Consider the following 25,227-nt stretch of genomic DNA (forward strand, 5'->3'; position numbering starts at 1 on the left):
ACAGGCGACTCAGGGACGAAGGAACCCACTCACTCGGAGCTGGTAAAAAGACCATTCCATCCCCCGATGGAGGGCCGGGCGGAAAATCTTTTGTTGCCTTTTTGTTTGATTTCGCCACATACCCAAGTGGCTGCGGTACCCAACAGTTCAGCAAAAGAGCGGCTTCCTTCCTCCCCGGGTCACATACCCAGTGTGCACGGTCATCACCACGACTACCGTCCATGGGTTTTTTTCTTGCAGGATTGGCACTCCAGCGGTGGCCTTTCCGCCGCTGAGTGCCCAGCTGTGGCACACAGCCGCCCCCGATGTGGCAGTCTCCACGGGTTACGAGGACAGGCCTCTTCCTCCACCGTCCCAGGCTGTTCCGGGGGTGGTCACAAGGAGCCAGGTAAGTGCTTCGATGTCCTTAGACTTAGCACGGCCACGACGTGGTGTGGCACCTCGTGCTCCACCCCGCCACGAGGCCCCACCTGCCGGTACGTCCGACGACGTTGTCCCCTTGGTCCCCCTTGCGCGGAGCTTGGACGCGTGGCTCGTGCTTTCCAATCTGTCGCTATGGCTGATCTGGACCGTCCAACTCGGCTACACAATTCAGTTCGCCAGGCCTCCACCCAGGTTCAGCGGTATTCACTTCACCTTGGTCAAGACCGAAAACACTGCTACCTTGCGCGTGGAGATCGCTACCCTCCTACGGAAGGGCGTGATAGAACCTGTCCCTCCAGGTTTTACAGCACCTACTTCATCGTACCGAAAAAAGGAGGTGGGCTGCGGCCAATCTTGGACCTGTGAGTACTGAACCGGGCCCTACACAGACTCCCGTTCAAGATGCTGATGCAGAAACGCATTCTGGCGAGCGTCCGGCATCAAGATTGGTTAGCGGCGGTAGACCTGAAGGATGCGTACTTCCACGTCTCAATTCTTCCTCGACACAGACCCTTCCTGCGGTTTGCATTTGAGGGTCAGGCGTATCAGTACAAAGTCCTCCCTTTTGGCCTGTCCCTGTCTCCTCGCGTCTTTACGAAGGTCGCAGAGGCTGCCTTTGCCCCGTTAAGGGAGGTGGGCATTCGCATTCTCAATGCGAACTGGCTAATCCTAGCTCACTCTCGAGACATGTTGTGCACACACAGGGATCTGGTGCTCTCACACCTCAGCCTACTAGGGCTTCGGGTCAACTGGGAAAAGAGCAAGCTCCTCCCGGTTCAGAGCATCTCTTTTCTCAGTTTGGAGTTGGACTCAGTCTCCTTGACGGCGCGCCTTACGAACGAGCGTGCCCAGTCGGTGCTGGCCTGTTTGAAGACGTTCAAACAGAAAACAGCAGTCCCACTGAAACTTTTTCAGAGGCTTCTGGGGCATATGGCATCCTCGGCGGTGGCCACCCCGCTCGGGTTGATGCATACGAGGCCGCTTCAGCACTGGCTCCAGACTCGAGTCCCGAGATGGGCATGGCGCCACGGGACACATCGCGTGGTCATCACAGATGCCTCCAAAATGGGCTGGGGCACTGTTTGCAATGGGCACGCTGCCGCCGGCCTCTGAATGGGTCCGCGACTGCATTGTTACATCAACTGCCTTGAGTTCTTGGCAATTCTGCTCGCCCTGCAGAGGTTCCGACCTTTGATCCTGGCAAGCACGTGTTAGTTCGGACAGACAACACAGCAACAGTAGCATATATCAACCGCCTGCGCTCTCGTTGTATGTCACAACTCGCCTGCTGTCTCCTCCTCTGGAGTCAGCAGCACTTCAAGTCGCTGCGAGCCACTCACATCCCGGGCAACCTCAACACTACAGCAGATGCACTGTCACGGCAGGTTACCCTCAGGGGAGAGTGGAGACTCCACCCTCAGGTGGTCCAGCTGATTTGGAGTCGATTCGGACGGGCACAGGTGGACCTGTTCACCTCCCAAGAATCCTCCTACTGCCCGCTCTGGTACGCCCTCACCGAGGCTCCCCTCGGCATAGACGCGCTGGCACACAGCTGGCCCCCTGGCCTACACCCTCTGGCACCTGCGACCAGACATCTGGAATCTCCATGTCTGGCCCCTGGACGGGACACGGAAGACCTGCGGTGGTAGACACGATCACTCAGGCTAGGGCCCCCTCTACGAGGCGCCTGTATGCCTTTAAGTGGTGTCTGTTCGCTAAGTGGTGTTCTTCCCGATGCGAAGACCCCCAGAGATGCGCAGTCGGATCAGTGCTTTCCTTCCTGCAGGAAAGGTTGGAAGGGAGGCTGTCCCCTTCCACCTTGAAGGTGTACGTTGCCGCCATAGCAGCACACCACGACACAGTCGACGGTAAGTCCTTAGGGAAGCATGACCTGATCATCAGGTTCCTAAGAGGCGCCAGGAGGCTGAATCCCTCCAGACCGCGCCTCGTTCCCTCATGGGACCTCTCTGTAGTTCTTCAGGGTCTACAGAGAGCCCCCTTTGAGCCTTTGCAGTCAGCCGAGCTTAAGGCACTCTCCTTGAAGACTGCCCTTCTGACTGCGCTCACTTCCATCAAGAGGGTAGGTGACTTGCAAGCGTTCTCTGTCAGCAAAATGTGCCTGGAGTTTGGTCCGGGCTACTCTCACGTGATCCTGAGACCCGACCGGGCTATGTGCCCAAGGTTCCCACCACCCCTTTAGGGACCAGGTGGTGAACCTGCAAGTGCTGCCTCAGGAGGAGGCAGACCCAGTCCTGTCATTGCTGTGTCCAGTGCGTGCTTTACGCATCTATTTGGATCGCACGCAGAGCTTTAGAATCTCTGAGCAGCTCTTTGTCTGCTTTGGTGCACAGTGGAAAGGAAGCGCTGTCTCCAAGCAGAGGATCGCCCACTGGCTCATTGACGCCATAACTATGGCATATCTTGCCCAGGACATGCCGCCCCCGGTAGGGCTACGAGCCCATTCTACCAGGGGTGTAGCGGCTTCCTGGGCTCTGGCCAGAGGTTCCTCTCTAACAGACATTTGCAGAGCAGAGGGCTGGGCAACACCCAACACCTTTGCAAGGTTCTACAACCTCTGGGTGGAACCGGTTTCATCCCAGGTAGTGGCACGCAACACAAGCGGATAAGCCTGGGATAGCCGGCCAGGTGTATCGCTTGCACATAGTGCCTTCCACCTCCTTTGAAGACATGCGCCATTAATTCCCAGTAGTGTTCACAAGTTTGTTCCCTGGTTGACTTCCTCCGAGCCCTGTGGCAGTCGAGTTTTCAGAGAGATTCGCTCCCAGCCCAGTACACATGCTAACTAAGAGTGCTGTTCTGGGGTAGGTGCTCCGCATGTGGCGGTTCCCTGTAAGGCTAACCCCATGATATATATATCTTCCGCTAATTCGTTTCCCTGTCGGCAAACTGCGTCTTCCTTGGGCAGAGCCCCTCTGCCCCAGTCTCCATGTTTGTAGTAACTCTTCCCCCATTGGGCAGGATCTACCTTGAAGACTCTCCACATGGTTGGAAAGACCATGTGACGTAACCTTCCACTTAAATATCCCCCCCTCTCTTTGGGCGAGGTGTGGTCTCCGCTGTGTCTTCCCCTTGGGAGGGACACCCCCCGACTAGACCTGGCAGCCCAGTCGGATAATCCCCCTTCTTTTTTAGGGAGTGGAAAAAAGAGAAGGGGAAAAGAGGCCACGACTGGGTTAAGCCTGTCTCTATCTCTTGGGTAGTCGACTTGTCCCCAAAAAGGGCCGTTCGACACTCATAACTATGTTGGGGGAGGTTACGTGTCGACCTGGTGTGCTGGCTATGAGGCACACAGTAGTCTGCCCACCACACACCGCCAGTTCATGTAACACAGTTCAGCCAATTGTGGCGTTTCGTATAGGGACCCCTAGTGTCACTACATCGGCAAAACGTCGAGTGAGTGACAGATAGGGAACGTCATGGTTACTTGTGTAATCTCCGTTCCCTGATGGAGGGAACGAGATTTGTGTCCCTCCTGCCACAACGCTGAACTACCCGCTGAAATGGCCGGACCTTATATCGGCTCCTCAGCATAAAACCTGAATGAGTGGTTGCATACCAGCTCCTTTTATACCCGTATGTCCGGGGGAATGGCATGCAAATACCACTCGGCAATTTTCATTGGCCTTTTATCAAAGACCAGAGGTGTCTCGGTCTCCCAAGAGTGACCCCTAGTGTCACTACATCGACACAACGTCTTGTTCCCTCCATCAGGGAACGGAGGTTACACAAGTAACCATGACGTTATTTATTATTTAAAGTTTTTTGCCTTTGCTGGTCAGTAAAGCTACTGAATGTCCTGTTGTCTCTGCTTCTAAAGCACAATAATAAGTATGTTCCATTGATTTCTTTTCACTCTTCGCATCACCAAACAACACTGCGCTAAGCATAGCCAAGCGTATCTACATAGGTGGCAGCCAGTGAGCGTGAGGATTTTCTTCTTAATCGTTTAGTGAAACATAGCGGACCATGTCATTTCAACATGGCGAAATACACTGAAGGGGTGACCCGCACCATGTTTAATAAAAACACTTTTTATAGAAAACTATTATGAGTACAGTCTTCATCTCATCTCACTCTTCACAAAAACACAATTCATTTGTTAATGTGTAAAACTTTTTAAATTAGCCCCAAATTACTGAATGCACCTTTAAAGCTGAAGTGTGTAATTTCAGCTCCACTAGCGTCACTAAACAAAATTGCAAAAATAATGTCACACTTCATCCCATCTTCCATTGGTTGAGCAAACAGATGGTCGGGACATGCAAACAAGTAGAGCAATGTTTTGATAGTGCCATAGAGTCACATTGATTACACTTTTTGGGGAATAAAGCTACAAATGTCTTACTTAAAATTGTCTCTGCATATTAAGCTAAGACTGTAGCATGATTTTAACATTGGAAAAATTACACACTTCAGGTTTAATTGTCTGTTTCTTGTATTTGTGTGCTTTAACAGGTGGAGTCCTACAGCTCTTTTTGTGGAGGTCTTCCTGCTCCAGAGTGCTCAGACAACCCACTGCGTTACAAGTTTAGCTGGAGTCCATACGGTGTCCTGCTCAACACCATCAGCCCTGCCATCTATCTGAAAGACAACCAGGTAATATAAACTCACTGAAGAATAAAAAACACCACCACAATTCTATTATATGTAACCTTGATGTTGACATATAACATAGTCAGAAATTAACTTTTTTTTTTACGGGGCAATTTCAGGGCAATATTTTTTCAATTAATGATGGGGGCATTTTTGTCACTTTCAGTGGCATTTTTGTCCCGAGTCCCCCTTAATTTCTGACTGCAATATAACATTGACCATGCACTTTTTTAACAAACATAAATATTTTAGGTTACAGTTATATGAATGTATAATGGAATGTGTATATTGTATGTGCTGTAACTGGTCACCATCTCTCTTAAAGGACTAGTTCACCCAAAAAAGCTAATTCTCTCATCATTAACTCAAAATGCATGAAGAATGTGAATCAGCAAAAACAAAAAAATAAAGTGAAAGTGGAGATTTACGGTAAAAAGACCTTGGTCTGTTTCTTACCCACAACTATTATATCACTTCAGAAGACTTGGATTAAACCACTGGAGTCATATAGATTACTTTTATGATGCCTTTATGTGCTTTTTTCAAAGTTCTGTATTCTCTCAATTAATATGAAGTCATTAAAAGTTCACGCATAGTAATAATTAAAATAATTTGCAAAATGCTGTTTAAAATAGCTTTAGATGGAGCATAGCATGTCACACTACAGGACATGTAAAATTTCCAAAAGGATTTCATGTCAGCTACCTGTCTGCATTATAAACTAACAGTAAATCACTATTTATAAAGCTGTCCATCCTTCTTCGCTGAACAGGTTATTAGTGTTCCACCTGGTGGTGCTCTCTTGGACGTCACAAAGCCTATGGACTTCTTGCCTGGATTCAACCTGGAGGGCTTCCCCAACAGAGACAGCACCCAGTATGCCCAGCCGTACGGCATTGAGTCCGCACACACCCTGATCAGAGGAGCTCTACGCTTCAAGGTATTCAGCCTAATTTTGTAGAGATTAGTCGAACATCAAAATAAGAGATTACCAGTGCACTCTGAATAACACTTTAAACTGTTAATTTGATAATTTGTTACTAACGTTGATGTCAAGTCAACTTTATTTGTATAGCACATCTCACAAAACATATTGTTTCAAAGCAGTATTGCAGAAAATCATGCCTTAAAGTCTTCAAGCCCCCAAAGAGTCTTCAAGCCAAAGGTGACTGTGGCAAAGAAAAAACTAAATTAATATGTTTAAAAGAAAAAACCTTGAGAGGACTCTGTGACTGTGAGAGCCAGTCAGTCCAAAAATCATCTAGTTACATAATATGTGTGATAATATTCGTGTTGTTACATTTTCAAGATGTAAATAAGGCAGTATTCAAACAGTAATGATAAAGATTACATTGAAATTATGTGCTGTAATGTTACTGTAAATGCCAATATTTCAAAGTGTTTTAGTACAAGAAGAGTAATATAACTTGGGATTATTACATAAAGAATCTTGTGTTATGAGATGCTGGTTATACTGATTTTGATATTCATGTCACCATTGTGACTAGATTATCATTCCAATGATATGATTGTTGCCCCCAAATTTTGGCCAAAATATGGGATTTTATTTGTACATCCATATTTGTGTCCACAGGGCTTCTCCTCTGCAGCGAGTGGCTTTGTAAAACTGGGACTGATCAACACTGAGCCGTGTCCTCTGTTGGGTCATACAGCTTCTCCCATCTCATGGGTACTGCTTATACTTATATTACATTACATATTTTTTAATGTTCTAAAAATGTATTAAAATGTTATATTGTACCATTGTACATCATATTTGCAGCCGCGGCCCGTGCATTTTAAGTCTAGACCTTCAGTGCGATTCATGCCATTAAGAAAACGTCCTGGTTACTTGCGTAACCTCCGTTCCCTAATGGAGAGAACGAGATGTTGTGTCGATGTAGTGACACTAGGGGTCACTCTTGGGAGCCCGAGACATCTCTGGTCTTTGATAAAAGGCCAAAGAAAATTGGCGAGTGGTATTTGCATACCACTCCCCTGGATATACGGGTATAAAAGGAGCTGGTATGCAACCACTCATTCAGGTTTTATGCTGAGGAGCTGAGACAAGGTCCCGGCCATTTCAGCGGGTAGTTCAGCGTTGTGGCAGGAGGGACAAAGCATCTTGTTTCCTCCATCAGGGAACGGAGGTTACGCAAGTAACCAGGACATTCCCTATCTGTCACTCACTCAACGTTGTGTCGATGTAGTGACACTAGGGGTCCCCATCCAAAAACACCACAACTGGCTGAACTGTGTTACGTGAACTGGCGGTGTGTGACAGGCAGACCACTGTGTGCCTCGTAGCCAGCGCACCAGGCCGACACATAACCTCCCCCAACACTGTTATGAGTGTCGAACGGCCCTTTGGGACAAGTCGACTACCCAAAAGATAGAGACGGGCTAGCCCAGTCGTTGCCAGAACCAAGGAGGTCTAATACCAAGAAAAAGCTCTCTAATAATATTTGTGATTTAAATTTTGTTTCGTCAGGGTACACGGTTACTTTTCAAAACTTGATCCGACACCGAATGCTCAAGCAGCCTAATTTACACTTACAAAACTCCTGATGTTGCTATAACAATACAAAAAGCACTTAACCAATTTACTTGAAGTGAAAATCAGTCCGCCTTTCCTGTTTAATAAATTAAGCAATCACACGGTCATGCAGAACATCTTAGGTTTTTAAATCCATAAGGATCTCTTTCTCAATGGCAATACCAGCAGTGATGACAGCTGACTCCTCAACAATATCTCGTGCTCTTCGCTTTCAAATTACATACATCACTTAAAGTGTGATTGTGTCACTCAAGACCTGGACTGGGACATATCCTAAAGACCACACCCACAAGAACAAATAAATCAATCTGATTGGCTGATGAATCTGACAATCTGACTTTAGATGCCTATTCACTTACACTTTTGAGGGATTCTGTGGAATTCTGAAGGCCTGACAGGGTGGAGCTCAGACTCACACACTACTTCAGCTAAGGAGCATGGCTTCGGGCATGCGATTTGTGAAACAGTTGTCACACTTTGCTTGTAAGCATCGAGGAATAAATTCTGATTGGATACATTTTTTTGTTTTCTGCTATTCGTTTGTAGATTAATTAGGAGTGGAAAGCGATTGAAAATACATAGGCAAAAAGGTCAATGAAAGGAAGGATGAAAAAATATTTATTTATTAGGCATGTTACGCCAGCAGAGAAGGCTTTGCTGGCCCTGAGAAATCGCCACTGCATATTTGGTAGTTAAATCAGGAAAACTACCTTGGTAGGTTGTTTTGAAATTCTGGTCTTATTTTTTAACTGCATGTTCAAATTGAGCTTATTTTCAGGATTTAATAATTCTTATAAAAATGGAAGGCACCTTAATTCAGTGAATATTGGATGTTTATTCATTTCTGGTTATAATAAATGTATTACTTTGTTATAAATGCCTTTTTATCGCAGTAATTACACAATGTGTTTTTCTGTGAAATCAAAATGTTTCCATCTTATTTGTGTGTGAGTTGTGGCTGTACGTCACTGGTTATGTGTTTAGAACTAGGGATGCACCGATACCATTTTTTGTCCAATACCAATCCCGATCCGATACCAATGTTGTTGTTTTTTCTTAATGAGTTTAGAATATCTATAACTCACTGTGTGGAACTGATTGGGAGGACTCTTTGTGTGTAAAGAAACAAAAACATATAACTACAGAAAACAATTATATAACAACATGCCTATTAAGAAAAACTTGTTTTTGGTAACCAGTCTGCTAGAGGCAGCAGCAAAATTAACAGCTATTCCAATGTAAGTCTTCAGTAGAAAAGAAGCCATTTCTCTTCTACACATTTTTTGTTTCAACTTCAATCTGGACATGGAAAATGGTTACAGATCTCTTTTTTTTTTTTTCATCTTCAGCTGTAATAAGATATCAGTCCACATTTCTATCACATAGTATTTTTTGAAACCCAGTCAACTTAAATATATATATTTTTTAATTTGTTATTATAGTAATTTGTAAAATAATAATAAAAATAATAAAATTTAATTTTACAGTAGTGATACCTTTCCGTTTTTTTCCCGCATTTCTTAGGGCTTTTATTTTGACTCTGGCTTTTATTTTGACAGACAGCTCCAGGAAGACTCCACAAGGGTATTTGTTTGTAGGCTAGTTCACAGTAGTTTAATTCGCTTCTCATTCAACATCTGGTGAAATGCGCATCCGGTGCTATACTCAATGCAAGTTATAAGCAAACCAAACTATTGAGCATCTACATCTGAGATGAAGTTTGTGTGCTTCGCACACATATTGCGTGTCGATCTGAGCAGCGCATCACAAGCCCATGTGCATGCTTATGTGTGTGTGTCAACAGAGCGGCACTCATTTAGGGAAGCTTGCTATCGCAAAATAAACCCTGACAGGGTGATCAGGATCCCGACATAAAGGGGTTTATATTGCGATACAACTAGCTGACTGTACATTATCCCTTACATGTTTTCATACATTACATTTAATTATATGGCTATTAAGCAAATAAATATATAAATGGACAAAATATATTAATCTGCATTGAAAATAATTTGAGTATGTGAAAAGAAAGAAATTGCTGAACTGCTGAAATTTATCTCAGGTTTTTATTGGAGTTCTGTTGGTGATTATTTTGTGAAACTGACCATCTGACTGCTCATTATCCAGCTTTTTACAAGACTACTTACCAAATAAATAAATAAATGGACATGAAACATTGATTTGAGTTGAAATTATGTTATTATCTCACTTGTAGAAATCTCACAGTGATCCGTGAAGCAGGAAAAATGACTCGGATGAGCGGTCTGATATGTCTTAATCCCTGGATGTGCAGTTGTTCCTCAAGAGATATCAGACCGCTAGATGGAGCAATTGACCATTCAGAATCGAGTATTCCAGAGCGCCATGCAATAATATTTTATAAAGGATAGATAATACAAGACATCATGGTCATATGATTAGCTCTAATCACTTTAACCTATCACTTTAACATCATTTTTCTTTTTAAGTCTGGTTTGGGAATGAAAACATAATTTTCTCTCTCACAGAAAGAGCTGCTGTGTAAGCTGATTGGATTGCCCACAACTGTTAGCAGCAGTGCTTTTGAGGATGCTGTTTATGAGCGGATAGGCAAAGATGACTTCAGAATGCAGAGTCTTAGATGGTGGGTAGAAACAATTCTTTCTTTGGAGCTTAATAGATAAACAGTGTACATGTACAGTTTAATTGCCAGTTCTTGTAATATGCAGGTTGTGTATTAAGCACGTCCCATACCGTTTTTTCTATGGACATGAATGAAAGCTCAAATCATGCAGCTTGTTGAGGAGATGTGTGCTATTCTTTTTCTAAGTGACTCAAACTTACGATTGTTGCCTGTCTGATGACAAAACTGGCCAAAGAATTCCATAAGAGGGACTTGAGTCATATCTAAAGACTAGAATATCATAGAGACTTAGGGTGGGCCAGGAAGTAGAGGTCGACCGATAGTGGGTTTTGCCGATACCGATAATTAAGACCGATAGCCGATTAATCAGCCGATAGTTTTTAAAATGTACAATATGAATGAAAACTTTCCACTTAATGTAAAATAGTGCTGAACTTTAGTAAGTAGCCTGTTACTTTCCATGGAGATACTTTAATACATTTCTCCCACACTGGCACACTGGAAAATATTAATTAAAATGTTACAGGTCAAATTAAATAAAATTAGGAAGTTTGGACAGAAGTTCATTTTGTCAGAACAGAGAAAAGTTTGGGAAACTTAATAGTCAAAAACCTATAAAAAGGAAAACTATAAAACTGTTCCTGTTTGCGTGCATTCTTATAATGAACCGTGCTCGTGTTTTGTCTTCTGAAGCAAATGAATGACCGAGCAAAAACTCTGGCAGCATATTCATAAAAGGTTGCCATTAATGATTGATTTACTACTGACAATAACCATATAAATCCACTTAGAAACAAAACCTCTTAGAAGTGCTCATGTTTATAATCTGAATGGAACAAATTGGACGCCCCTCAACCCCGAAAAAAACAAAAAAAACAACGGATCTTCACAAATTCATATGTGACTTTTTTTTTTTATTCAAATCAGTGTATTAAGAGGAAAGGTATGCAGTTTCCATCCTTGACTTAACATTGTTCTAACTGACCATGTCGACAATGCAGATCTCCAGTGCAGAGATTAGTTATAATAAAATGAATTATCAAACCACCTTTAGTTGTCTTAAATGACTGATTTATTGTACAATGACAATAATAATAACATGTATTGTATACATACCTCGGCTTTTCTCTGTTGATGTTTTAAACCCGCGTTTGAAGAGCCCGTCTCTATAAATAGCCTAGTCACACTGCACAACAAACTCCATGCAGAGTCAGTGATTGTTTTTTATTTAACCTCTAGAGGGCGCCATTATATTGTTGACCCAAGGAGTTCAGACTGTAGAACCCTCCGGCCACGGAGAAATAAAACCAAAAATAACTATCGGAAACTATCCGAGTAGATTTTTTCTGATAGCCGATAGTTAAACGCAACTATCGGCCCCGATTAATCTGTAAATCCGAAATATCGGTCGACCTCTACCAGGAAGCAACCAACTAGCAACCACACAGAACACCCTAGTAGCCACACAGTAATGTAAAAAGCTTACCAACACTCTGGAAACCACCACCATCTTATTGAAAAGTGTTGCTTAAAAATAAATAAATTAAAATTGGACAGCATTGTGTAGAGATGATTGATTGATTAATTCTATCAGGCTCGGGATGCTCAGTGAGGAGCCGGTACCCCACTCTGACACCATCCTAGCAGCAGTTGCCAAGCACCTGGAGACAAAACTATCCTTTGGTAAAGACCCAGTTCCACTCTCTTCACTCTTTCATTCTTTTTCAACATTCTAGCATTGGAATCTCTTAAGAAAAGTGACAAAGAGCTTTGAAAATTCTTAATATTTTTGTGAAAGTCAGTCGTCCAGGTCATCATAGAATGTCAAGTCCATTGAACATCCATTCAATTGTAACTTTCATTAACTGAAGATGTTTCTCCACTCATCTGAGTGGCTTCTGCAGTTCTTTGACCTGGAGGTTAAACGCTGTGGTGAAATGTCTTCTACTAATAAAAAAAAAGTCGAGTGAGAAATAAATGAACTTTGTCAGGCATGTATTTGCATTCATAATAGGGTCATTCTCTTTTATGCACTGTAGCTAAAGGTGAGCGGGATTTGGTTATCATGAGGAACGATGTCGGGATAAGACACCCTACAGGCGAACTGGAGACCAAACACATCAGCCTGGTGGTCTATGGGGATCCCAATGGATATTCAGCTATGGCCAAAACTGTGGGTTACACAGCAGCGATTGCAGCCCGTATGGTACTCAACGGTGAGTGCTGGTCCATACTTAGTATACTGAACAAGGCATATTGGGATGTTCCTTGAACTATGAATACTTAATAGGAATTGTTCTAAAAATAATTATTAATATATCATTTTTGTACCATTATACATCAAATTTGGTAACTACATCAGGAAAACTACCTTGGTAGGTTGTGTTTTGATTCTGGTGTTATTTTTTAATTGCATGTTTAAATTTAGCTTGTTTTCATGATTTAATTATGCTTATAACAGCAGTAGACATATTTATTTAGTGAAAAATTGGATGTTTATTAATTTCTGGTTATTATACATTTAATTATCATAGTAACAACTTACAATGTGTTTTTCCATTGAATCAAAATGGGACTTAAGTGGCTTTTAGTCTTTTTATGTTAGCTTTGAGGCCATCTAGGTGCTAGTGTACACCTACAAGTTGACAAAATTTAGCAGAACTTTTTGCAGATATACAGTAGGTACTTGTTTAAAATGTCTTTGTCTTCTGGGCTAATAGACCCAAAATATAGATATCTCATCTCACATTCACAGATGTATCCACCTTTTTGTCTTATAAAAATGCTATCTAGAATGAGAATTTCCTTGTCCATAATACCAACTGCCTTCGACAACAATAGCAAGTAGTCATAGTCAATCATGGTTAACTACAGGGCCCTTCAATGTCTTTCCCCATGTAAATAGGAAATAGATCAACATAGGAAATAAAACTGCACTCATAAAGCCATTTCATAGGATCTTTAATCCACTTTTACTTAATGTGAATGTGTAATGTGCCCCACCACAGGTGAACTGACCACTAAAGGACTTGTGGTTCCAATGACAAAGAACATTTACAGTCCAGTACTGAAGAAACTGCAGGAAGAGGGTCTTCAGTATATCACCAAGAGCACTGTATCAGAATAACCCAGCATCTGGTATCTACTTGTATTACACAAAGATCTCATAAAGCTGTCTGATACCAAGAAAACTTGCTAATATTTGTGCCACAGATGGTAATGATCTATCATTTGATTTTGTAATGAACGGTTTTGAATAATTTTTCTTTCTGGAGGCAGGAAGATTAAGGATGGTGGAGTTAAATAATCCAATGGGTAATGGTTCTCTTTTGTTTTCTAACTTGAAACTAAAAGTAGACTTGGATACACTGAGAAGGTGGGAGCTTTGTAGACTATTGTGTTGATGACAATGATCATTCATTTTTCAATGTCATCACAAATGGGAGTATTATACTGAGTTGCAGGGGTGTAAATAAATTCTACAATGCAGTTTGGCTTTGTCTGGATGGAGAACTGTCCAGTTTGCTGCAATTTTTATCTTTCTTGTTTTACTGTTTAACCCTTGTTTAAATCAGTCTGTGTTTGAGTTCAAAATAAGCAGTAGCATCACAAGACCAGTTGCATTTAAGTTGTTCATCTTTAAATTAGCAAAATATGTTTGCTAAATATTACACTGATGTTCTACAGAGTGTTAAAAGAATAGTTCACCCAAAAATGAAAATTCTCTAGGATCAGTATACATCCCAGATGTGTGACTTTTTTTCTTCTGCTGAACACAAATGAAGATTTTTAGAAGAATATCTCTGCTCTGTTGGTCCACACAATGCAAGTGGATGGTGGCCAGAACTTTGAAGGTCCAAATATCACATAAATGCATCCATAAGACTCCAGAGGTTTAATCAGTGTCTTCTGAAGCGACCCAATTGGTTTTGGCTGAGAACAGACCAACATGTATTTTCACTATAAATCTTGACAGCAGTTTCTTTGGTGATCATGTTTTCAAGCTTGATTACACTTCCTACAGCGCCATCTAGCTCTGCACATGCGTCAAGCACTAAGAAGTGTAATCAAGCTTGAAATCACAATCGTGTCTAGAGACTGCAATGGCAAGATGTACAGTGAAAAAGTGTTTTTTTTTCTGTCCTCACCCAAAACCAATTGGATCGCTTCAAAAAACATCGAGTTAACCACTGGAGTCCTATGGATTACTTTTATTCACAATTCTCTTGCATTGTGAGGACCAACAGAGCTGAGATATTCTTCTAAAAATCTTCATTTGTGTTCTGCAGAAGAAAGAAAGTCATAGATATCTGGGATGGCATGAGGGTGAGTAAATGATGAGAATTGTCATTTTTAGTTGAACTATTCCTTTAAGTTATCTTAAAGTGCTTGTGTTGAATACAACTGGTTAAAATCCTTTTTCCCCCCTTTTGTTTAGGGTTGGAAGTTTCTCATTAAGCACAATCTATACCATCTAGACAAATTAATATTTATTTCTTGTATGAAACCTACTGTACTGGAATAATTTTTAATCAGTTGTCTCAGGTCTTTTTAGACATTAATAAAAACCTCCACTGTGATGCATAACTCCTTTTTGGACACCTTTCGTCACATTTTAAGCATAGCATGTCCAGAGAGGTTTATTTTTAAAAGTAGTTTTTGTCAAACATTTGCATTTTCTTGAGGTTTTCTTGTATTGTTTCATATGCTGCGTTTTTCTTCAATAAAGATGTGAAATGTTGTTTTTCATCTTGATTTTACAATGACGACACAAATTAGCGGAAATTAATTATCATGCGCCTTGTGTTGACTGCCCAGTGGAGGCCATGAAAGCAATCTGCATTGTCCCTGGTGTGGGCCAGTCAGACTGCTGGTCACTATAAAGTAGGCCACCAAGCGCAGGATAATTTGGTCTGTAATTAATAGAAGTAAAAAATGCAAATTAACGTAACAATGTACTTGCTGCTCAAGACAGTGTCTGGCTATTTGACCCATATTTTGCAACAAATGAGTGTAACCTTTTGCTCTTAAGACTGGATTAGAATTTGGGAATAATTACAAGACAGCAATTCTTCAAAGGGATTATTCCATAACTCTGTGTAGCTGTCATCTTTGTCACCAAAACCTAAGCCACAGACTTATTGTAATCAGCATCTTGAAGATGCTTCCTCCAGATTTTAAGCGTGATCTGAGCAATGGCTTAGAGCCCCATAAGAAGCGATCTGATCATTACAAGAGACATCATCTCATTGGGTTAAGCCATGACGAATTTGAGAAGGGCCGTGGAGGAGTTAATTGAAAAACAACAGCCTTGTTTGCCAAATGTCTTTAAGGAAAACTTTCTTTGTTCCCACTTACTGTCCTTCTGAGCCAGATGGAGAATAAATAACTATTACTCATAAAGACCGACTTGCTTAATAGGAATCAAGTTACTGAGGTAAATAGCAACTTCAGAATTAGCAGCCCACACGTGCCATTGAATGGGGACTGTAATCAAGATGAGTCTGTCCCTTAGGGCAGATGAAAAGCAAGAATATTAGAGAAGAACAACTATTGTCAACACGATACCATGAGGCTTTAAATGATCTGGACCTAGACTGGTACAGAAAAGGCAGAGGCTCTTAAGAGTAAAGGAAGGTAGATGCTATTTACTGTAAATATTGACATACTATATTTGCATTTTGTCTAGTAATATGTACTATTATAAAATCGTATGTAATACATTATACACAATATGTGGGAGTTTCATTAACTTCAGGCAATTTCATCAACCTGGGTTTATTTTTATTAAAACAAACAGATTTCAACTTTTTTCTTTTGTGATAAGGTCACATTAAAATTGACTTGGAAACTTTTTGCCAGGCCTTCAGCATTTATTATTGGTACTTTTCAAATGTCTTTTATGTCCCAGATCCAGACTTTCAATATTAAACTGAGAAAATACATTAGAATGAACTAATTAACTAAGAGTGAAATAAACCATTTCAAAATTTATTTTAAAATATTATTTCTATCAATTGTTTCAAAACATGGCTGTCCCCACAGTTGTGGCATTATTTCCACCACACCAAACAATTTTGCTCATAGAATAGTTTTTGCTTGAGATGACATGAGACAAGCAATGTTTGAGGATCAATGATAACTATCACTTATGCACAGAATATTTTTATTCTGCGTCATTTACAATTCAGCTGCATTTTTGCCAAATTATGAAAAAGTGTAAAAATATTTCATTGTGTGTATTTAAGATATATGCTATAAAATAAGCCTAAGCAAGACAAAAGAGTCTGCTTTTTTTTTCTTTTTTTTTTTTTTTTTACGTAAAAAATTACATTTTCATCACTGTCATTTCCACCACAGAGCTCTATTATGCACAATACAGAATTTTTCATCGCTGACATTCCCACCACAGACCTCTACTAAACACAATACAGAATTTGAGGAGTTATGACAAAACACCTTGCTGTGTTGATGCATCTCTAAACAGAAGAAGTACCCCAGCATAAATAGATCACTCTATTTGTGTGCTTTCTTCTTTCGTTTAATCCTATGAATAGAAATAAACATCTTGTACAGCTAAACAGTGTCAGTATGCTTCTTACACAAGGAACAATACAAAACATTGAGACATCAGCAATATTAAAACATTATTTCAAATGTGTTGACTAAATTAATGCAGCCATATCTTAAAGCACTAGTGCCTCGATGGTAAATTATAAAATTCTAGACATAAATAGAAATTTGGTCAATCGATGGGTTGCTGTAATATTATTTACATTAGAATATTATTTCCTGCCCTTATCCATGACTGCTGAAAATTTTTTGCCACTTTCTTTGTATTTATATTTGTATGAAAAAAGGCGTGGCTAACATTCTTGGCTACTACAAAAAAATAGAAAAAAATCAAAAAACGGTCTTATTAAAAAAGGTTTGTTTTCCCTTTAAACAAGCTTTTAAGCAAATAAATATAAGACTCTATGAGAAGACATTAGTAAGACGTTAGCACAAGGTTATGGTTTAAGAAAGACACAATTAGTTAAAGGGATAGTTCACCAGAATTGGATTTTTTTTTTTATTCTGTCACAATTTACTTGAAAGCATGTTTTTCCAAACCCATATGACTTTCTTTCTTCTGTGGAATGCAAAGGAGATGTTTGGCAAAATGTTCAATCTCATTCACTTTCATTTTATGGAATAAAATATGCAATGAAAGTGAATGGTGACCGAGGCTAACATTTTCCCATACATATCCTTTGTGTTCCATGGAAGGAAGAAAGTCATGTTTAAAACAACATGAGGGTGAGTAAATTATGACAGAATTTTCCTTTTTGGGTAAACTATACTTTTAAGCATAAAAATTTAGAGTGATTTACAAAGGCACACATTTAATGGTTGCACTGCATCCAGCAGAGTGCTATCAGTTCAAAGATGGGATTGGGGGAAAACAGAAGAGCATTCTTTGATAGAAATTTTTTTTTTTTTTTTTTTTCCTGTGCAGTCTCATCACTATGGTTACATCAAGGATTCCAGACTCTCGGCTGTGCTCGAGACGTCTCCTGGGGCTGTGCCGTTGTTGTTGCTGGACTGAAGAGCTTGCTCATCTTCTTGGGTGCCGACCAAGCTCAGGATAGCTTTATAGAGGAACTGATACTGATCCTATCCAAAAAAAACAACAAAAAAAACAAAAACAAAACAAGAAAATCCTTTTAATTTGACCACAACACTCTCAAAATAATCCTTTGTGGGTTGTGAATTCCATCTCAGGGCAGGATTATTAATGACTGACTTTTTCTCATCTGCACTTGCTGCCACCTCTAGCTAGAACTTGCTACAATAAAAAATGTACCTATCTAAATATCCTTTAAAATTTTACTACAGAGACTAAACGTCAAATATGTGTGCAAAACACTTAAGTTGGACTGAATCCTTAGTGTCAGGAACACCCAATAGACAAAAGTGGATTCAAGTCAAACTCAGTATTGGTGAAAGGCACTCCTGGTGGAAATTATTTCATTTTCATTTCTGTTGAACACAAATGCATTTTTCTCAATCTAGTGGCAAAAAATAAATATTTTAATTTGTTTAAAGGAATATCACAGGGTAAAGTTGCAGCCTGATCTCATCAAAATAATGTGACTGTAGCAACAAAGATGTTGCCACAGTCACGTTATTTTTACTAGACAATATGTGGTTCCTTACTTGTATTGTGACAGTTCTGAGGTAAAATGACCACTCTATGGTGCTAAAAGTGAGAATTTTCTCCCAAACAGATAAACCTAAATCTAACCGACAGTGTCATAAAAAGCAAATGTGACATGAAAAACGCAATCGCTGAAGCAACCACGTAATTTTGTGGTGCTTCTATGACACTTTCGACTCGTGTCGCCTCATGTGCTCTTCAGGACTCGTACAGGGTGAAAAATAAGTGTTAATGAATGGACAATCTGCCATTTTCCTTGCAATTTGTGTGAAAGGATGTAAGAGTCGTTATTTTAGCAGCTCTAGTGTTTATTTCACAAGGAACCTGCTGCGATACGTACACTGAGCAATGTAAAAACCATTTAGCAAAAATGTAGGTATACAGATGTGATTCTATGAGACCAGGTACTAAACGTGCTATTTTTTATCAGATATGTACAGCTTTTTTGATTATGTTGGTCCTATAATTTAATACTTTTTTTTTCATGCTGGTCTATTGTTATAGTATCATTTATTTCAGATAATCCCAGCCCTAAACACCTATTAAAAAACAAAATGAACCATGCTTGGTTGATTTACATTTCAGTCAGAAAGTCTCTTCCTGTCTAAGAGGGCGGTTCTTGGCCAGAATAATCTTCAAAGTGGACCAGAGCTTACAGTACTGTATGACGTTAGTCAAAGGTCTGGATGTGAGAACTTGTTTATGCTACATACAGTAATAATAATAATAATAATAAAAAACTAGGGCTTAGAATTTAAGCTGTTAATTTAGTACAATTCATTTTATTAAAAATAGCACCTAAAAAATTATTGCAATTTTGCATTCTGCCATTCTCTGCATAAACTGGTACAGTATATACAATTAATTGAGACTGATCAGTACATCATGTAATTGATTTAGTAAAAAATTTTAATCGACTGACATCTCTAGAAACCACACTGAAATCAATATTGAATGAAAGCATCCAGATAAACCCTCACAATGTCAGTGAAGACACCAGGTCTCATGAGGTTGATCATCTTGGCCACCATGTAGACGTCTACCACACTCTCAGCCTCAAGCTGTTGCACTAGTGTGGACAGTGCACAGAACGTTCCAGCAGTCACACCACCATATCTGCAGATTTACAGGGAAAATGCAACTGAAAACATGAGGAATCTGTGTGCAAGATATATCATAAGAACACATAACAAATATTGTGCTTTGAAATGACATAGCATGTCAAGTTCTAAATAGTTAAAAGACATTTGCTAAACAATTAGACGACATTTGCTCTGTTCCAAACCCTAGAAAGATGCCTAACATTTATAGGCCTCATAGGCACATTCCAGATGCAAAGGCTGCAAACAATAGGCTGCCCCAGATACAGTTCCTCATTTTGACCCAAACTATGGCAGAATCACATGTATCCTTCACGGATAAATCAACGCATAGCGATGGGCTCCATCAATAATGTTGAGAAAAATGTCAGTTAAAAATATACTAGTTCTTTGTATCTGTTTGTGTAAACTAAACTTGCATAAATTAAACACAAGTATGGAGTGCCACAAGGCTCTGTATTAGGTCCTCTGTTGTTCTCCTTGTATATTCTTCCTTGAATAATTTGGAGACATTATCAGGAAATATGGAATTAGTTTTCACTGTTTTGCCAGTGTTACTTGGATTTATATTTCCTCCAGACCTAATTAAAGTTCCCATTACTCAATGTTAGCAGAGTGTTTAAAGGGGTCATGTCATGAGGAATCAAATGTTCCTTGATAATTTGACATATAAGAGGTCTTTCTACTATTAAAACATACTGTAAATTTCAGAACTCAAAACTTAATCCCCAATGCAATAAAAGCATTTATTGAAACCAAGATGCCAAAACGCCTCCTCTACATCCGTAAATTATTGATGTCACAAAGGTTACTCATTAATTCATGACCACCTCTACAGCAAAAACATCAGCGCCTATTTTACATCATCGCACCCTTGGCCCCATACACCCTTGGTGTATGTAAACACACACTAGATCAAGGGTATTCAATTAAAGTTTCAAGAGGTCCAGTCTCTACATTTCCTTCCCAGCAAAGGTCCGGAAAATAATAACTTGCATGGTGTCAGTAGTCAGTATGGCTTTGAAATTATGTGTTTTTTTTTTTGTGTTTTTTTTTTTGTTTTGTTTTTTGTGGAATAGTTATTATAAATTTCCACACTGGCAGCAAAAGTACTTTGAAAAAGAAAAAAAATTCAACAGTGAAAATAGTCCCTTTAAAGCAGAGATGAGGACACTGGCCCAGAGACAAAGCCAAAGCAGTGTGAGGGATCTTTTCTACCAAAAGATTAGACTAATATATTTCATAAAGTTCATTAGTCGAGGGCACTTAGATATTAATATTACAAATTAAGATCAACATTTGTTTTCAAGCTGGGTGACAGCTTTTTTTCCTACAGTTTTTGTGTTTGAATTTTTTTACATTCTGAATATTTATTTTTTTAATTATTTTTACATTCAGATACTTATGTATGGGACATAGGAGTACTTTTGACTGAGAAAATATAGGTTACTGTATGGGGGTTCAGGGGTAACCCCTGAGAGAAAATTTTGAAAATATAAAAGCCTGAATGGACCATTTTTATATTTTCCTAAAGTGAGAATCTAATAACAATAAACTGACAATTTACATCTTAAAAATACTGTTTGCTTAAGTTAAGTATAAATGGGCTGACTCTGAAATAATGGGAATGTTCTCATCAGAAGCAGAAATCTCTACTAGCCAGGCTAACTAATAATTTCTATTAATTATAACTAATAATCAGAGATGATGACATCTTAATGATCAGATAATTATCTGTCTCTCAATGAATGTACTGTTGTCATATTCTACACTTAAGTGCCTGGGTGTTACACTGGATAGAAATTAATTGATAGAAAATCAATTTTCCTATGTTTCTAGAACAGCATTCTTCCACCTTAGAAATATTGCTAAGCTACGACACATAATGGCTTAATTTATACTTATTGGGCGAAAATACTTCTTTAAGTTTGCCTAAACATTTTGACGAAATGCACTAACGTTTTTCTTCTGCTAACCTTTAAGTTTGGTGATATTCCTCCTGTTCGTGCACATCACTGGAATTTTTCACCTAGGAGAACTCAGCTAGTCGAAGAGTGTTGATGATTGGTTAAAATTATTCTTGGGTGTGGTTTGGACATGACATTCTTTAATTATTTTCCTCAACAAACATTTTAAATGACACAGCATACAGCATAAACACAGGCTTCATTCGCCTAGGATGCTTAGGTTCATCTAGGAGAAAAATGTTTGGCTTTTTCCATTGTATAAATTAGGCTTTAGAGTATTACATTGTTAGCTTAGCAACATGCTATGGTAAAATAGCATTATCATTGAACTCTACTGAAATCAACTGTGAGTGTTAGTCAAGTGCTTAAGAAAGTTGCTGCCTATATAGAGCATTTATGAGGCATTCCAAGGAGGCTGCCTATATTTACAATAGACAGCATGAAGTTCACAAAGTTTTGGAACAGAGCCAATGTGTCTATCCTTGTCTCCTCCCAGGCAAAGATTTAAGGTGAACTCACTCGTCGTGTATGACCATGGGTCCGTCTTTAGAGCCAGACTCTTTTTGGATGATGTTGATCAGCTCAAAGACATTACTGATAGGACTGTCTGGATTGGGCCAGCGTGGAGCCCGGTAATGCTTCACTTCTAAAACGTAGTCATCCTGAAAACAGAGAATGGAGATTAATTAAATGTGTGTGTGTGTGTGTGTGTGTGTGTGTGTGTGTGTCGGGGCAGGGCAGGGCGATACACTTAAAAAAATATTTATCTCAATATTTCAGCCTTATCTCTATATTTACGTATTTGCTCTGTTTTGTTTTTGTTTAGTTTTCTAACCTTCATTTCAACAAAACAGCAGTTGTTCCCAAGTGAGTAATTCACACAAGACTGTCAAAAAAATTCCTATTTTACTCCAAAAAAATCTTTTACATTTAAATAATAACGCTTATTTTTACACTGTGACCATTTTTTCAAGTTTACCCTTGCTATTGCCTTTGATTCTTTGCTAATTTTAAATAAAAACATTGCATATCAGTATATTTTTTACTATAATACAGTAAATAAAAGTGCTTCGGTAATGACAATCATCACTGAAAACAATAGGAATAGTAAATGTAAAACATCTGGACACGCAGAGGCGCAACTACCCATTCACAGGGATATGCAACATCAACACTGGCGTGCAATGTTTTGTTGTCCGACTGCCCCCTTGGGATTGATTCAGCACCCCTTTACGTCATTGCAAATGACTGGCCAGCAAATATTGGTTTGGTAGCTGTTACCTGTGTAGCCTCTAAAATGTAATCCTGCACTGTCAACAAATCTTCATTGGATAGGCACACGTGGCCCTCCCCTCTTAACGATACTGAGAAGGTTTCATAGCTGATTGGCTGATCTCTCCCGGGCCAGAATGTGACTGGCTCGCTATCTTCTGTCTGAAAATGGAGTAAAGAGAGATAGGGAGTGACAGAGAGAGATGTGGAGATAAGAGGAGGGTCTGTTTCATTCAGCACTAAAAGATTAAGGTGAAACACATTAAATGTCTGTCTTATCTGTAAACCAGTGTTTTCTAACCTTTTTTGTCTTAGGTACCCACAGATCCCCATTAGTAAGGCTAAAGTATTCCTTCTTCAACACCAAACCAGATATGTTCCTTTGAACTCATATTATACTGAAAATCAATTCGCATTTTAATAAAATTCCCATTACAAGGATTCAATTTTAAATTCTTTAGGGGAAAAAAAATACTTTAAAAAATAAATACATTCTGTGGGTGAAAATCCAACAAGTAAGCTTTCTCTCCTTGCAAAATAACTGAATGTGTTAGGTCGTTAATTACAAGAAATAAAATAACAAGATTGTTTTTAATTATTTAATCTGTTTATACATATCTTTAAACAGTCATATTACTTTTTAAGTCATAATTTCTGTTTAATATGTTTAGCGAAGATTAATAAATAAATGATAGTTTAAACTGATTAATAAATCATTTTTGGAAAAAGTAGAAAATATAACAAAAACAAAAAGCAACTGACCGTGCTACTCGTCTCTGGTAATGAAACAATGACCTGCGTGTTGTGATCCCACACCATCCTCCAGAAGTCCTTCACTGTGCTGACCAGAGGATTCTGGGTAATGATGAACTCTTTGCTCTGTCGGTAGCCCTGGTAAAAATGCAATATCAAGCTTTAATATTAATCAAAGCGGCGTTTGAATAAACTGACTGTGTTTAAGTTGAATGTACAGGGATTTCACCATGACATAGGAGGCGTTGATGTACTCTGACATTTCTTCTGTTGATGTGGACAGACACACTCTGGATTTCTCCACTGCAAAACAGACAGAAGAATCATTCTTGTTCTTAAACATCAGATGTTCAGGAACAATGATGAACAAATGATAAAGAATAATTAACAATAAAAGCAGATGCTCTGTGAACTCACCAGGTATCAAGGTGCAGCTTCTGTTCTTTGTTCTGTTGCATTCTTTCAGAGCACTGCTAAAATCATTCTGTTTGATATTTGTCTGGCACACCAACTGCAATGACAAGGCATTGTCAGTTGATGTTGTGTTATACCATTCTAACTAAATCATTTTCACTGATACAAACACTAACAAAGCACAAACATTGTCACGATTGATTTGTCTTACTTTGAACTGTTTTTCCAGGCGTGTCTTGCACGAGGCCCCCGGTGTCAGGAGGTCATTCACATATCTGTGAACATGACTTGATGGCACCTCTGTCTCTTGACTCAAAATGGCCTGTACTAGAGCATCATGGGTAAATATGTACTGCTCCTGAAAGGGGACCAGATCATTTGAAGAAAATCAGAGATGCTTAACTGATTTTGAAAAGGAAACTTGATCATAAACAACATTTCACGTTTTAGGTTATTAAAGAATAAGGTACAAAACGCAAAACAAAAAATGAAACAATATGAAAACTAAACACAAAAAACAAAACAAAAAACAACATGTTACATGACAAAAATGTAACTGCTAGTTTCAAATATATCAAGAATAATTCTGTTCACTCACCTCTGTTTGAACTAGATAGTTGCGTTGTGTACGTATATGTTTGAGGAAGCCCATAATGTCAACTGTCCCCTGTTCTTTAATCTGTTTTAACATGCTATCCAGCACTATGTAGGTCCCTGTTCTGCCCACACCAGCACTAAACACACAAACACACATAAGAAGTGTAAAATATATCATATAACACTAGCTACAATCAGTTAAGCCTTAATGAGACCTTGATAAAAAAGCAGAATGAGAGTTAGCCCACCTGCAGTGTACGATCATTGGACCCATGTCATCTGTACTGGCTCTTGAGGACTTGTAGACAAATGAAAGTACAGGCAGGACGTATTCAGGTACGCCCATGTCCGGCCACTGTGTGTAGTGGTACTGTATTACTGTCCTCTCGTTACTACGACCTTTCTGGGAACCCTAAAAGAGGGACAAGTAAAGGTTCTTCTTGCATAAATGGCAAGTATGCATGTGATCTTTTAACAAGCAATAGTTAATGCAAGATTCTGAGCCATTTAACAAACAAAGACTTCTAAAAACATCGAAAAGTTGGTGCCACGTGTCGTTATTATAGTATACCTTCTTTAAGCTGGTGTTTCTGATGGTAAAGGTTCTCTGAGTGTAGTAAGCGAGGACTTTAGTGCTTTTTACAGTAACCAAAATACTGCTGTACTCTTCCTGATGCTCCAGGGGCCAGTATTGATCACACTTTCTC

General features: G+C 39.5%; 1 protein-coding gene and 1 pseudogene across 5 annotated transcripts in view; one reads left to right on the plus strand and one right to left on the minus strand.

The window, feature by feature from the left end:
* Window positions 1–14,952, plus strand: part of LOC127437331 (alpha-aminoadipic semialdehyde synthase, mitochondrial-like) — a 38,019-nt pseudogene extending 23,067 nt beyond the window's left edge.
* Window positions 14,953–15,955: 1,003 nt separating this feature from the next.
* Window positions 15,956–25,227, minus strand: part of LOC127437732 (receptor-type tyrosine-protein phosphatase zeta-like) — an 87,350-nt gene continuing 78,078 nt past the window's right edge. For 3 of the 5 annotated variants that reach the window (XM_051692842.1, XM_051692843.1, XM_051692841.1), the window contains 11 exons: window positions 25,092–25,226; window positions 24,769–24,932; window positions 24,522–24,657; window positions 24,135–24,281; window positions 23,927–24,020; window positions 23,739–23,812; window positions 23,519–23,647; window positions 22,766–22,918; window positions 22,004–22,146; window positions 19,398–19,533; window positions 15,956–17,873 (listed from right to left, as the gene is read on the minus strand). In XM_051692842.1, the coding sequence (XP_051548802.1) occupies window positions 17,730–17,873; window positions 19,398–19,533; window positions 22,004–22,146; window positions 22,766–22,918; window positions 23,519–23,647; window positions 23,739–23,812; window positions 23,927–24,020; window positions 24,135–24,281; window positions 24,522–24,657; window positions 24,769–24,932; window positions 25,092–25,226 (1,455 nt within the window). In that variant the 3' untranslated portion in view covers window positions 15,956–17,729. The remainder of the gene's footprint in view (window positions 17,874–19,397; window positions 19,534–22,003; window positions 22,147–22,765; window positions 22,919–23,518; window positions 23,648–23,738; window positions 23,813–23,926; window positions 24,021–24,134; window positions 24,282–24,521; window positions 24,658–24,768; window positions 24,933–25,091; window position 25,227) is intronic. The other 2 variants (XM_051692846.1, XM_051692845.1) reach the window with 1 other exon arrangement.

Source organism: Myxocyprinus asiaticus, chromosome 48, assembly GCF_019703515.2.
Source record: "Myxocyprinus asiaticus isolate MX2 ecotype Aquarium Trade chromosome 48, UBuf_Myxa_2, whole genome shotgun sequence".
NCBI classification, from domain to species: Eukaryota; Metazoa; Chordata; class Actinopteri; order Cypriniformes; family Catostomidae; genus Myxocyprinus; species Myxocyprinus asiaticus.